General features: G+C 41.8%; 1 protein-coding gene across 1 annotated transcript in view; it reads right to left on the bottom strand.

The window, feature by feature from the left end:
- Positions 1–13579, bottom strand: part of IKZF3 (IKAROS family zinc finger 3) — a 51959-nt gene extending 38380 nt beyond the window's left edge. The window contains exons 1-3 of the mRNA XM_063138775.1: positions 13442–13579; positions 5539–5592; positions 5014–5127 (exon numbers count right to left, since the gene is read on the bottom strand). Coding sequence (XP_062994845.1) covers positions 5014–5127; positions 5539–5592; positions 13442–13448 — 175 coding nt within the window. The 5' untranslated portion in view covers positions 13449–13579. The remainder of the gene's footprint in view (positions 1–5013; positions 5128–5538; positions 5593–13441) is intronic.
- Positions 13580–13805: the final 226 nt, after the last annotated feature.

The following is a 13805-nucleotide window of genomic DNA, read 5'->3' on the forward strand; positions in this document are numbered from 1 at the left end:
TTGTATTACTCTGTACATTGATCGGACTGTACAGAGAAACAGTAATTTGTGTATTTTGACTTCCCTGGTGCAGAATTTTAATTTCAAAAACAAAACAAAACAACGAGAATGTAGAGCCCTGACTGTGAGTTTCAAATCAGAAACCACAATCAAAGGAAGGCAGTGCCAATACAGTTCAAGTTCCACACACTTTGTGTGTATTTTTTAATCCTTTATGAAATCCCCTGTTAAGTGAAGCTCTGCAGAAATGTACTTGCTGAGGTTGCTAGATAAGCCCCTTGCCTCCCCAATTTCGTCCCACTGACAGGACGATGCTAAAGATGTAATATTCTGATAAAAAACACAGCACTTCCTTTACTCAGACAGCTACATGTCTTCTAAGGCAACAGCGGCTGGAACCCCAACCAAGCGCCAGAGAGAACTTTTAGCAGATTCTCCCACCTTGCTCCAGCTTCTTGCTTGCTCCACTTCTGCACTCGTGAAATGACACCATCACCACACCAATCAGTTTAAAAGCTCAAAGCTCAAACATTTCAATTGCAAACCTTTTCCCAGTTTGTACACACAGAATCAAGGATGCCAAAGTAACTGACAAGGTGTTCAAAAGTTCAGTAGAAATCTAGAGCCAGAGTTGTCTAGTTTGAATCAATACATACAATTTGTCCCTTCTGTACCACAATGTACAACTCCTAGATCTGGTGGTGTTGTTCTTCCAGACGCCACCATGTGCCCCATCACACCGGGGGTTAACACACTCCCTACCCTCGCTTCTCTGCCGCTGTTTGCGTTCCTCAGTTACTTCCTCTTTTCAAAAGAGGAAGTACAGAAGGAGCAGGAGGCCCATTGAGTCCGCTGTTCTAATGGCGCTGCTTCTCCTGCACACAGGAGAGAGCAGCAATTCCGAGTTTAAAAAAACATCGGACTTAATGGGGGCGGGGGGGGTTGTCGCGGAAGGCGCACAGGAGGCAGATGACATCATGTGAGGGACCTGAGCAAACTCCGTGAGTGCCCAGTAACGAGTGTGCAATAATGCACTCATCAGATGGAGCTTTTAGTCTAGAACCTTCAAATGCCCAAGTCTCCTGTATCACATGACCCCTCTTCTGTCAAAGCCATGTGTGAAGCCCCATGTGGGGCCAATAGGTGAGGAACTCACTGAGCCAAGCCCTGGCATTATTCCTAAATTCACTCAGTGCTTGGGAAGCGAGTAGTGTGGTATTACTGGAGGAAGAAACTGGTTTCCTGTCTGAGAGTAAGATGCCATTAGATGTCTCTAACTACATTTTATGGAGCACACAAAAACCTAGAGCTGCACTCATTTTCTTTACTGATAGTCAGGAACAGGCTACAATTTTATCATTTTACACAAGTTGCTCACTTACTCACCAGCAGAGCACAGACATGGTCTACTCACATGAGCAATGCAAGTATGGGAAAGGTTCTCAAACAAAATTCCTGCTGATACTTCTGTGCAAAAGAGTTGCTGCTTGTGAACTCACCATGTTCTTGTTGAAAATTAAAGCTCCATCACACCAAGGGTTAATACGCTCCCCACCTGACTTCTCCACCCATATTTTCCTTCCTCAAGTTACTTCCTCTTTCAAAAAACAGGAAGTACCCAAGGAGCACGAGGCCCATTGAGTCCACTGTTCCAATGGCGCTGCTTCTCCTGCACACAGCAGGAGAGAGCAGCAATTTATTTATTTATTTTATTTATTTATTTAAAACATTTATATCCCGCCCTATATCATTAAGATCTCAGAGCGGCGTACAGATGAAAACATACAGTATGTTTTAAAAAACATCGGACTTAATGAGGGTTTTTTTTTATCATGCAAGGAAGGCCAGAAGGGGAGGAAGGCACACGGTGGGCAAATGACGTCATGTGAGGGACCTGAACAAACTCTGTGTGAGTGCCCAGTAACAAGCGTGCAATAAAACGCTCGTCAGATGGAGCTTTTTGTGAAGTACCAATGAAGTGGGAGGTTCATTTTATTGAAACTTCTTTTCATCAAGTACTGCATTCCTTCAGGATTAATCTGTCAGGGTCTGCCTGTCAGCAGTGGGCAGTGTAGAGCTAAAAATGGTTTCCCTTTCTTCTACATCCCACTAAAAGTTAAAAGAGTGGAACATGAGAAGTGGTTTATAAGAGTGGCCAGAAGGCCAAGGTACAGAGAGGAAGGATAGACTGTGGGACTTTCAAGCCAGGCTTGGACTGGGGGAGGGGGAAGGGGAGTTGCAGTGGCAACTGGGAATGCAAGTCTGAAAATGGGACATGCCACACAGAAGAGTGTGGAAGTTACTTCTTCTTGTGACTTGAAAGTCCTTTGATAGCGGGAGGGGAATATTTCCAGTGGCAGGCAGGGATTTTCCTTGCCTGCAGAAAGAAAGCACAAGACTTATGGCTACTGCATGATCAAGGCGAGTTCAGATGTGGCAATCCTTTTGAACAGAAGTAATCAATGACAACTTTTGCATATACCTTCCTCAAGCTTGCATTGCTCATGTAAGTTAGGGTGACCGTATGGAAAGGAGGACAGGGCTCCTGTATCTTTAACAGCTGTATAGAAAAGGGAATTTCAGCAGTTGTCATTTGTATATATGGAGAACCTGGTGAAATTCCCTCTTCATCACAACAGTTAAAGCTGCAGGAGCTATACTAGAGTGACCATTTTAAAAGAGGGCAGGGCACCTGCAGCTTTAACTGTTGTTATGAAGAAATTTCACCAGGTTCTCCATATATACAAATGACACCTGCTGAAATCCCCTTTTCTATGCAACTGTTAAAGATACAGGAGCCCTGTCCTCCTTTCCACATGGTCACCCTATGTAAGTAGATCACTGCTGTGATCTCTAAAATGTGCATGCTAGAATATATTAAACACATGGATGGGTCCTTTTTCTTAACAGGATCTTCTGAGAAACAAGACCAGTACATTTGGGGTTTTATTTTAAGACTTACAATAATATCACTTACAGCAACTGCAATGGGGGCATAAAGGGGAAGTTCATGGCCTTCCTCATTATCGCCTTAGTTGCTTATCTCTTCTCTAGGTGTAGACAGTTACTGTCCTGCTAACGCCACAGATACAAGCGAGATAAAGACAACGTATCTGGACCAACATCTGTTGGTGCAAAAAAGGGCTTGGTTGGCCCTGGGAATTGCTAACAGGCTGTGCTGAGAAGATGGTAGTTGATGGAAGGTCAGGTACACTCCCATCCCCTACCTTTCTGATGGAGAGGGCACCCCTGACTTTAGGAGGTGTAGAAGAGGGCATTTCAGCAAGCGGAGCTTATCAGGGCAGAAGCAGGGTGATAAAGAGCTGCACCTGTTGAAATTCCTGTTGTTGTAAAGCTATTAAAAGTACAGAAACTCTGGGCTATTTCTCAGTGAGCATGTGATGAAATATGTTCTTCTGTACAAAGAACACTTCCTTCACATAGAAAACTAGCATGTCAGAGAGAAGGCTGGGCTAGAACTTTTCTACATGGAGGATACGTTTCAGTGTGGATGAGCATTCAGTCAGGTTACGCCAATATTACCCCTGAAATAACCGAGACATTCATGCCCCGGTGAGAATTGGGCTCTAGTCTCTGGGTTAACCTGTGTGACATTTTTGTGCCTGAGGCACAAAATCCAACAACACTCCCTCCCAAATAGTTAACAAGGAGCACAATCCACTGGAGAGTTCTCCTTCACAAATCTCATAGAAATAAATGGAAACTCTGCAGGGGCAAGCTGAATTAAGACCATGGGTCAGATCTTTCTGTCTGCCACTTTGCTACCCTCTGTCCTCAATGTCACCCAAGATAGTTTCCTCATCTTGCCCAATAGTAGGGCAGACTTTGCCCCTGTTTCCCTCTTTGACTGTTGCTTTATGTATTTTATATTTACTATTGTTACCCGCCTCGATCAGAATGGAGAGACGGGTAAGAAATTATTATTATTATCATCATCATCATCATCATCATCATCGATAGTGCCATGACAATGCTGCCCCGGCCCTGCTCCTCAATCCCCTGTCCCAACTGTTGCTATTTGAAAGCTGGACAGAAATCCCATGTCGGGCAAGAGTGTGGCATAGGTTATTCCAGCATTGTCCAGCCTTCAGGGTCTTGTAACAGCTTGACCTAGTTGATAGGTCAGGCTCATATGACAAATGACAACTCTACTGTGGCCACTGCTTTTTTTAAAAAAAAAATCTACATCTTGTCTTGACCTACAAAAATTTGCCAGGGCTAAATTCAAATATCATAGTTTCTCATCTCCAGGACATAGTGCTCTCCCTCGGTCACTCACCTGCCAACCAGGGTTCTAACCCAACAGCCTTCAACACAGTGGTTCCACATGTTCTGTTCTGTTGAGTTTTCTGATCATTAGAGGTGCTGCAGAATAGGCTTCCTGACAGATATTTTGGCAAAGCCCCATATCAGATGAATTCCCCTCAGAGCAAAAGGCAGAGGAGTAGAATTGCAGTGGTCACCTGATTCAAACGACTGGATAGTCAGCTAAAGGCTAATTGGCCTTTTCCCTTGCTCAGTCAACTCCTCCAAGAGCAATGCTGCTGCATGTAAGAGAACTCTGAGCCTCCCTGAAACCTTTCCCCTTCCCTATCACTCAAGCTATAGGGAGGGGAAGGGAAATAGTAGGTGCCACTTTAGAAAGGGAAAGAGAGAAGGGGAATACCTCTTCTAAAACAGTGCCTGATTAGAATCATAGAACCATAGAATAGCAGAGTTGGAAGGGGCCTATAAGGCCATAGAGTCCAACCCCTTGTTTAATGCAAGAATCCACCTTAAAGCATCCCAGACAGATGGTTGTCCAACTGCCTCTTGAATGCTTCTAGTGTGGGAGAGCTGCCTTTTAAATCAGAGGCATTTCGTAAAATCATGTGGAAGGTCTTTAATTGATTTTTTCCCCAGTTCCATTACCTCAATTAAAAGTGGCAGCTCTTGGTGGCATATGTCATTTTACCAAAATTATTGGCTTTAATTACACAATTTCCACATTACCTTCTCTCCCTCCTCCATTAGTCAGATGATATTCCTTTGCATCTTCACTGTTGTCCATGTTTTCCATTTCATGGGGTGTGTGAGAATTGCTATCAGTCAAAACTTCTTCAACATCTGGAATTTTTTTAAAAAAGATGACATGATTGAATGACAATGATAAATAATAATTTAGAGAGCACTTTTATGCACTTTAAGATTTTTAGGTAATTTACTTGAAGAAAATATGCTCTCATTTTATAGATAGAAGAAAATAGGGATAAGCGAACCTGACAAAGGACACACAGCTGAGTTGCGAACCCTGGTCTTTTGGATTCAAACCCAACACACTAGCTTTAGAAATATAGTCCTGGGGCCTAGCATCAAATAATTAGAAACCTTCACATTTTAGGTATCAGCCCTGTGCACTGAAAATAAATATTTCATATAAGTATCAAGCCTACATTTTAGGCATCCTGAATCAAGGTTATACTTAGCCACTCATCTGGATCCCAATGAGGGATAGGAAGGGGCCTTATGGCACTGTACCTGTACGCTCCGACTGTTCCTGACAATGGCTGAGGTTCATGCCAGCAGGTGAATCTGGAAGAGGACACAAAAGAATGAGTTCAGTGTCTAAAAGTTGTGTAAATCAATGGCAACTCTGCAATGGGATTTGCAGGGCTGAAATACTCCAAAACCACGTAGTTTAGGCATACTTACCCCTTTGCCTAACATAATACTAAACCACATTTTTGAACCATATATTAAACTTCTGAATGATCGATTGACCCTTCAGTGATGCTGGCAAACAGCCTTGGGCAGGAAAGCCAGTCAGTACATTTTTCAAAAATATATTTTATCATTTCAATATGAAGTGTTGTTATTTATTAATGAAAGTTGTTTCCAGCTTTTCATGATAAAATAATCTGAAAGCAAGATAAAACCAATAAAACACAATACAATCATACAACAACCACTAAAAAAAAACCCAAACCCAAGCAAACAGCGGAGAACATTAATGCAGATAATCATTTTCATGATACATCAGAACAAATCCAGTTAAAAGCCTAGACAAACAAATAGCTCTTTATTTGGTGCTAAAAACTTGTAAGACTCAGCGGCAACCATATATGAGGGTGGGTTGGGTGGGAATTTCACAATACAGACGCCTGTATCAACAATGCCTTCTCTTGGGTTGCTTCATATCAACCTCCAGGCCAATGCAGCACTGTCAATACGGCATCCCCACATTTTTCCGTCTAAACATGCAAGGATTGTGCCCTAAATGACTCAAGTTTTTAAGGTGCTACTAGACTCCTTGTTACAATTTGCTATGAGGATCATATGGATGACTTTTATCACATCCCCAGTATTAGGGTGACCATATGAAAAGGAGGACAGGGCTCCTGTATCTTTAACAGGTGTATTGAAAAGGGAATTTCAGCAGGTGTCATTTGTATATATGGGGAACCTGCTGAAATTTCCTCTTCATCACAACAGTTAAAGCTGCAGGTGCCCTGCCCTCTCTTAAATCTGGTTACTCTAGTATAGCTCCTGCACCTTTAACGGTGGTGATGAAGAGGGAATTTCACCAGGTTCTCCATATATACAAATAACACCTGCTGAAATTCCCTTTTCTGTGCAATTGTTAAAGATACAGGAGCCCTGTCCTCCTTTTCACATGGTCACCCTACCCAGTATCCCCGTACTGACCTTTTACAAAGCCTTCCTGAACTCCCCCTAGACATCTGTTTTGCCCTTCTCTTATCCCCATTTTTCATTTGTAAGGGCCAAATTACATGTTACATTAAATGCATGATCACATTTAATATGGCTGCTTTTTTTTCAAGAAGCAGTTGTGGGAGGGGTGCAATCTGGATCAGCATCATGGGTTATGGTTCCAACAAAATCCCCACTTTCCAGAGAGAGATGCTGATATTAGCTGGCATGGGTTTGAGGGTGGAACCCAGTGCAAAAGCTACACATGTACCTTTGGCGACAGCCATGGAAGTAATATGGCTTCACCCTTTGCCTTCATGGCAGGTGGACCAAAAACCTCAGCCAAGCCAATTTGTTTTAATGGTTGCTTGGCACCCTTAGCTGCCCATTCCAGGGGGAAATCAGTGATGATGAACCTGTTAAATTGCAGGCAATTTGTCTGCCATTACTGATCTTCTGACCAGGAACCCCTGACAAACTGCTGAGAGAATATGGACTGAAAACTACTTTTGTGTGTGTGTGTGTGTGTGAGGGGTGTTAATCAAGTATTCGTCTTTTTTAATGGAGACACTATAGACTCTCTGCTTCTTTTTCTTCTGTCTCTGTATCTTCTTTTCTCCTCTCTTTTGATATCCTTATCAGAGAATCTGATGTCTGTTTTAAAAACAAACAAACCAGAAAACAAACCCCAACCCTTGCTCCTGGCTGTTACATAACTGCAAAACTTAGCTCACATAAAGCAGCAGGAAAGTGTTAACCGCTTCCCTTGCTTCACCACCAAGGTTTATGGAACATGCAGGGGGCCTCTGCAACATCCGAGTAGAAGAACTTTGATAACTGAAGACCTTTCCAAACCACCACCACCACCACCCCACTTAGTTTTTCTTTTCTTTTCTGAATTTCAAAGCATTGTTCCTCTGGAACCAGCACTAACAACACCGTTTCTGTCCCCATACAACAGACTGGATGGGGTGGAGAGGAGAAAGGGAGGGAAGGAGCAAGACGTGGAGGCTTGTTGGTAGGTTAGTCTTTTGGTAGGTTAGCAACTCAGTCTTTTCTCCGTTGGGGCCAGTGGCGAGAAAAGCAAGGGATAAAATTGCCCCTGGTCTGGCCAGAAACAGCTGGCCCTGACCCAGACCACCCCTGGACCTTCCTCCACACCAGCTAAGCTCTACCCAGGTACCAGAATGTTTATTTCATGGGAAGACAACCCTATGGGGAATCAACGGATGACTGCTTTCTTTCTCTCCTCATCACTTCCATTAAACAGGATAACTGTGTGTTCCATCACTGGAGAAGCAGAGTCCACTGGTCTGAGCTAATTTAAATACACAGGGTTTGATCTGGATTTAACCATATTTAGAGTAAACCCATTGAAATCAATGGGGCAAGTAAGTCGACTAACTTAAATCACATAGATTTCAATGAGTCTATAAGTATGACTAAATCTGGATCTAACCCCCTAACTATTAGTAAACTGGTGGGACATCCACACGTCTAAGCAGAGAGGATTTACCTTAGGAAAATTTAAAAGTTTAAACATGTGAGGCAACACCTACGAACTGGCCCCTGTCTATATGACAACGTGATTGCTCCTCATTGAATATAAACCTGAATTTTCGTAGATTTGAATCTACGCAAAGAGCGTCACATTGCAGCAGCAACAGCGATTTATCTCCTGAATTTTTTTGTAGTGCAGTTATTAATGTGCACATGCACACATACGCGCATATGATGCTATGGAGTAGAGATGAGTGAAGCTATAAATTCTATATGCGAAGCTCCACAGATTCATAGAATTTGTATTTGTGTTTTTAAATTGTTGATTGTTTCTATGTTCTTCGTGGTTTTAATTTTTGTGAACCACCCAGAGAGCTTTGGCTATTGGGCAGTATTAAAATGTAATAAATAAAAAATAAATAAAATAGAAGAGAAAAACTGAGGGCACAAAGGAATGAGGCAGCAGAGGGATGCTAGAGGGGGACGTCTCCTCTCTCTTGCTACTCTTTTCCCCTCTTTGTTTTAATTTCAAAAGCTCTATCTGCCCATTCCCCATGTAGGACGAAAACCGAGTGAGGAAAGGAACAAGGCAGCAGAGGGATGCGGGTGTGGGACTGAACACATCTCCTCCCTCTCGCTGCCCATCCCCCCCTCTTTGTTTTAATTTTAAAGCTCCATCAACATGAAAACGGCAGGAAGGAACAAGGCAGCCAGAGGATGCGATAGGAGGGAAGGTGGGAAATCGGCCACTCACTTTGTCCTGCCCTCAAAGTTATGCCCACATGTCCAAATGTGATTTAACTCCCCCAAGGACACATAACTCTAATGAAGTGCAAACTCAGACATTGATCCAAAAGTCGCGGTAAATTGCGACTACGAATATGCACATTATCGTGCTAAAACCCCTGCGCTGTGGCCTGAAATACAAATCTGCGCATTTACGTTGGGGTAAAGAAGCCATATAGACAAGTCCCTGGCCAATAGTAGAGGGCCAAGAGGAATCAGCAACTGGCTGGGTCTGGCCCATGTCTTCAATAATCAACTGAGGCTCTCTTAGATGCAACTCATTGACAGATTATAAGCAAAGGGAACTTAATTTGAGTTAGAGATCACCTGGATTTAGCCCCAGATGTGTACTGAATGTAAATGCTCATTTGGGGTATGTTGGATATAACAATAAAGATCGCCAATGCCTCTGAACAGTCACAAAGTTTTGTTTCCTAACCATACCCAGGGATCTCACCACACATCTGGGACTGGAGGGATGGACTTTTAGGGCAGAGGATGTGTTTCTAAGAAGGCTTGAGCCCTGTCTCCTCACTCTTTACGAAATTAAACACAGCAACATTTTCTTTTTACCACTGCAAGAATCAACATCAGCTGAGTAAGGTCAGCGATTCTTTGAACACACACGCACACACACACACAGAGAGAGAGAGACTAGGAGCATTGGGATTTGAGCAAAGGGGCTTCAATTCCTTCTAACTCTCCAGGTAAAAGATTGCATCCCTTCAACATTTCATATATTAAAAACTGAGACATAGGGCTCATCTACACCTACAGCCCTTTGGGGACTCGGGAGGGACAATCATGGAGTTAGGGGTGGCGTTTGTGTGTTTTTTAAAAAAGAGGAGACATTTGCGCAATTGCGTAGGTGTGATCCTGTGTGAAGGTGATTTTTTTTAAAAAAATACCTCAGCGCTGGAATATGCCGAGCACCATCCCGAAGATGACGAAAATACTCACAATGCCCACAGATTCCCCTTGCACAGTTTTGTGCCCGTTTCCTGAGCCTTGCTACTCATGGGGAAGAGGGAGGATCCCGGGATGGAGAGCCACACTGCCTGCGGAGCTTGGGATGGTCCCAAGACAGCAGAAAAAACAGAAAAAAAGCAGTCCCAGCTATCCTGGGAGAACTGAGTGCTCGTCCCCAGTTCACCTTGAGATCAGCTGCACGTCATTTGGATACGCAGGGATAAATGGCAGGTATAGATTAGGCCATAAATGTAAGACACACACCCTTTTCACACCAAAGATTACAGTTCAAGGGAATCCTTTCCCCAAATTACAGATTGCTGATGAGATCTGTAGCCAGGCAAAAAAATTTTTGGAGAGGGGCATAGGAGGGCAGTTCATCTGGTTTACAGGCCTTTAAAGACAAAATTGTAAACTTTTAATTATGTGTTTGTTTAAAAATTTTTTTGGGGGGTAGCCCCTAGCCTTCCCCCCTAGCCCACTCCCTCTGCCATGGCTACAGCCTATTGCTGAAGAATCTTAATTTTCTGCACCTGCTCTTATTTACTCTGCAGTGGCTGCCTTCTGAAGCAACCCTAAGAGATCTCAGGAGAGGGTCAAAATTCAACTCTAGCAATTTACTCTAACAGTTTTGGAAAGGGACCAGAAACACCTAATTCTCTCCAAAAGACAAAACAAGAAACAATGCTTTACAGGGAGACATCAGAAAAGAGGATGGAAACTGCCTTTAATATAATTTTGTTAGATTAATTCACAGTATTGGAGTGGCCAAATGATAGGTCTCTGCTGAACAACAAAAAAGCAGTGGGTAAACATCATAATATGATTTGAAGAGAAAATAGAGTATAAGAGGATGTAATTTTGAGCAAAGGGGTGGCAAGTCTTTTCCAAACCACAGATACAAAAAGCAACATAGAGAGCACCGCGCAAACTTCAGCGGTGAGTCGGTAATGGCATGGGAGTGAAAAGCAGCTGTGGCGGGGACGTTTATAATTTTGAGTGGAAAAACAACCAGGAGGAAAGGGTTAAGTAACTCCCCTCCATGCCACCATTCCTATGTTCCTTCCCTAAAAATCTTAGCCTCCTGACGTTTCTTTCCAATTAAAAAAAGACTCAATTGGAGCTTCGTTATACACACTTACATGATGTAACATGTATTTTGCTCCTCTTGATCTTCATAGCTTAGTATAGTTGAACTCAAAGAACAAGAAACAAAGCAAATGCCAGGGGAGCCATTTCAGTGTTCAAATTTGGGAGGAGGCAACAAATAGACGGAGAAGAGATTCAAAGAAAGGTTTTAAAGCCTGCAAAAGGTTTTAAAGCCTGCAAAGATGAAATTGTAACAACAACATTTTAAATGTATATGTCATAATTAACACTTTTAGGAATGCAGGTCGAACAGTCATATGTGTTTCCCACACACACACACCATATTTTTCTTAAGGAAAGAAATTTGAGCCTTTGCCATTCATACCTACTACGTAAGCCTTTTCAATGTTTTATAACAATTGAGACTCAGTGTGTAGAATTACTGAGGAGACATAGTGCTCCTGAGGAATAATGCCATGTCGTTTGAAACAACAGTTTATTGGAGTGCCTTTCTCTGCCCTCTCTAAATGGCATCCATGGCAAATGAAGCAAAGTTTTAAATGTTGGGAGCAAGTTTTTGAGTAATTCAGTGCTCATCTTCAGGCTTTCAGAGAAAGAGGTAAGTTGTACACTAGACCAATTGTTATCCACAGAGTTAAATTATCAGCAAAGGAATATAATTTTAAAAACAAAACAAAAATACCTTGCCTGAAACTAGGAAGGATGCATTGGAGATGTGCAATAGTGATGCTATCCATGGTTCTACATTCCCTGGGAGAGCATGAAAATATCAAACCCTTCTGTATATCTCATTGGATTGCCTATTCTTCTGGCAACTGGAATCCCAACAATTTTTTAAAAAGTGTGTGTGTGTGTTGTAGTGTGTAAGTCCTCTGGAGGGAGGGACCTTGTCATCTCTGTGTAAAGCACTTAGTGCTGTGTTTTGGCACCAAGCAAATATCTACGAGTTGATCCTAATCATGTTGAGTCAGAGCAATATGCCATTGGTTTCAAAGAGACTTATGTCTAAGTAAACACACAAAGGATTGAAGCCTGCATAAGAAGAAGTAACTAATTCTTGAAGAACATATTTGGTAGTATCTAATGAAATTTGTAAAAAAAAAATTTTAAAAATAGAAGTACTTAGGAGATGGGGAAGTCTGGAGTAAGGATAATCTTTTATGGGTTTACAAAGAATTTCAATCTGCTGTGCTGGATAAATGCTCCTTGGTAAATCAGAATCCACCTATCTGCTTTTCTGGATGAAGCGTTCTTTGGAACCTAAAATTCTTCGCATTGACAGAGGTTGGTCTGATGACAAATAATCGCCATCTCTTGGGACAACCCTGGCAAACTGCTCTGCACACTAAGGGAAAACGGTCAGATTAACATTTAAAAAACAAGCGGCAGTCTTGCAATTTCACATCTGAAGCAAGAGATACTTACAACAAGGTAGTATTCAGTGATGCTCCAGAAAATGGGGACACGTGTTAAAAATAAATCATAGGAAAGAAAATTCAGAATTGTTACTGTGCAGGCAGCCAAACCTGATGCTTATTTACTTGGAAGTAAGGCTTGGTGAGTTAAACAATGCTTCCTTTCAAAAACAAATGTGCCTAAGATTGCAATCTTAGTGTGTTATGTAAACCGATACACCTGAATTTGAACGTTTTGTTGGGTATGTGTACACATCTCTGCATTTGTGTCTGTGTATGCATGTACAAAGAGAAACCAAAACACTTTTGATTACTAAAAAAGGAAAATGGGAACAGGAGAAAGTAATTCCTAAATTATAGTCAGCGATCAACCTACATTACAAATGCATTTTGTATGGTTATCGGGACCAAAAAAAAGTTCAGTTCTATCTCCTTAAGTATTTTAAAGGATGAATTTTAATATGTTGCCCCATGACTCCAGAAATTTACAATATTTTGCTAGGTAGAGATAAAATGTAATCATCAGTCTTGTCATTCCAAAAGGAGTGCTTTACGGAGGTTCAATATTTTCTTCAATATATTTTGTTGAATATAGTAGAGATAGGGTAGGATTAGAGAAACCTAAGTAAACTTTGAAAAATCTGATCAAACAATAGATTTTCTAATCATTTCTATGGAACAAATGGCCTTTAGGTATTACTGCTCTCCCAACATTTATTTTGAAATTCAGTCTTGGCAAATATAACTTGGTGGTCCTGGGGACATTTTCTGCATATGTGCCAGCACACATGTGTGTATACATATATATTTTTAAAGGAGAGAAAGTTTCAAACAAAATTACCCTTTAGAAATGGGGCGGAGGAAAGATCAAAGCACTACTTGCACAGAAAAATAAAAGGAATAAAAGTTTCCATAAATTAAACCCAGTAGAATTCCAGCAAATCTCTCACCTTCCATTTTGTTCTACAGACGCTGCTCCAGATGCTTCTCTTCTGGGGTGTGGGATTCCTCTGAACTTCAGAAAAAAAATGGAAGATTCCCAGCCAGACAGGTTTCTGCTTCAAAAAGGAGCTGGCTTGCATTGTGACAATGACATCCAAAGCTTGACAAGGACAGGAAATGGTTGTGTGTTGCATAGGAACAGAGCACCCTCAGGTGGTAGGGGAAGGTGGCAAAAACACACAAATGAGGTACAATAATTTTCAGTTGTTTTCACTCATTTGTTGGGGGAAGGAATCCAACCATCATTCTCCAAATGTCTGTTACAATGAAACATTGTTCCCTCAGCATTCAAACTACAGTATTTTTACACTT

This window comes from Elgaria multicarinata, chromosome 11, assembly GCF_023053635.1.
Source record: "Elgaria multicarinata webbii isolate HBS135686 ecotype San Diego chromosome 11, rElgMul1.1.pri, whole genome shotgun sequence".
Taxonomy (NCBI): Eukaryota; Metazoa; Chordata; class Lepidosauria; order Squamata; family Anguidae; genus Elgaria; species Elgaria multicarinata.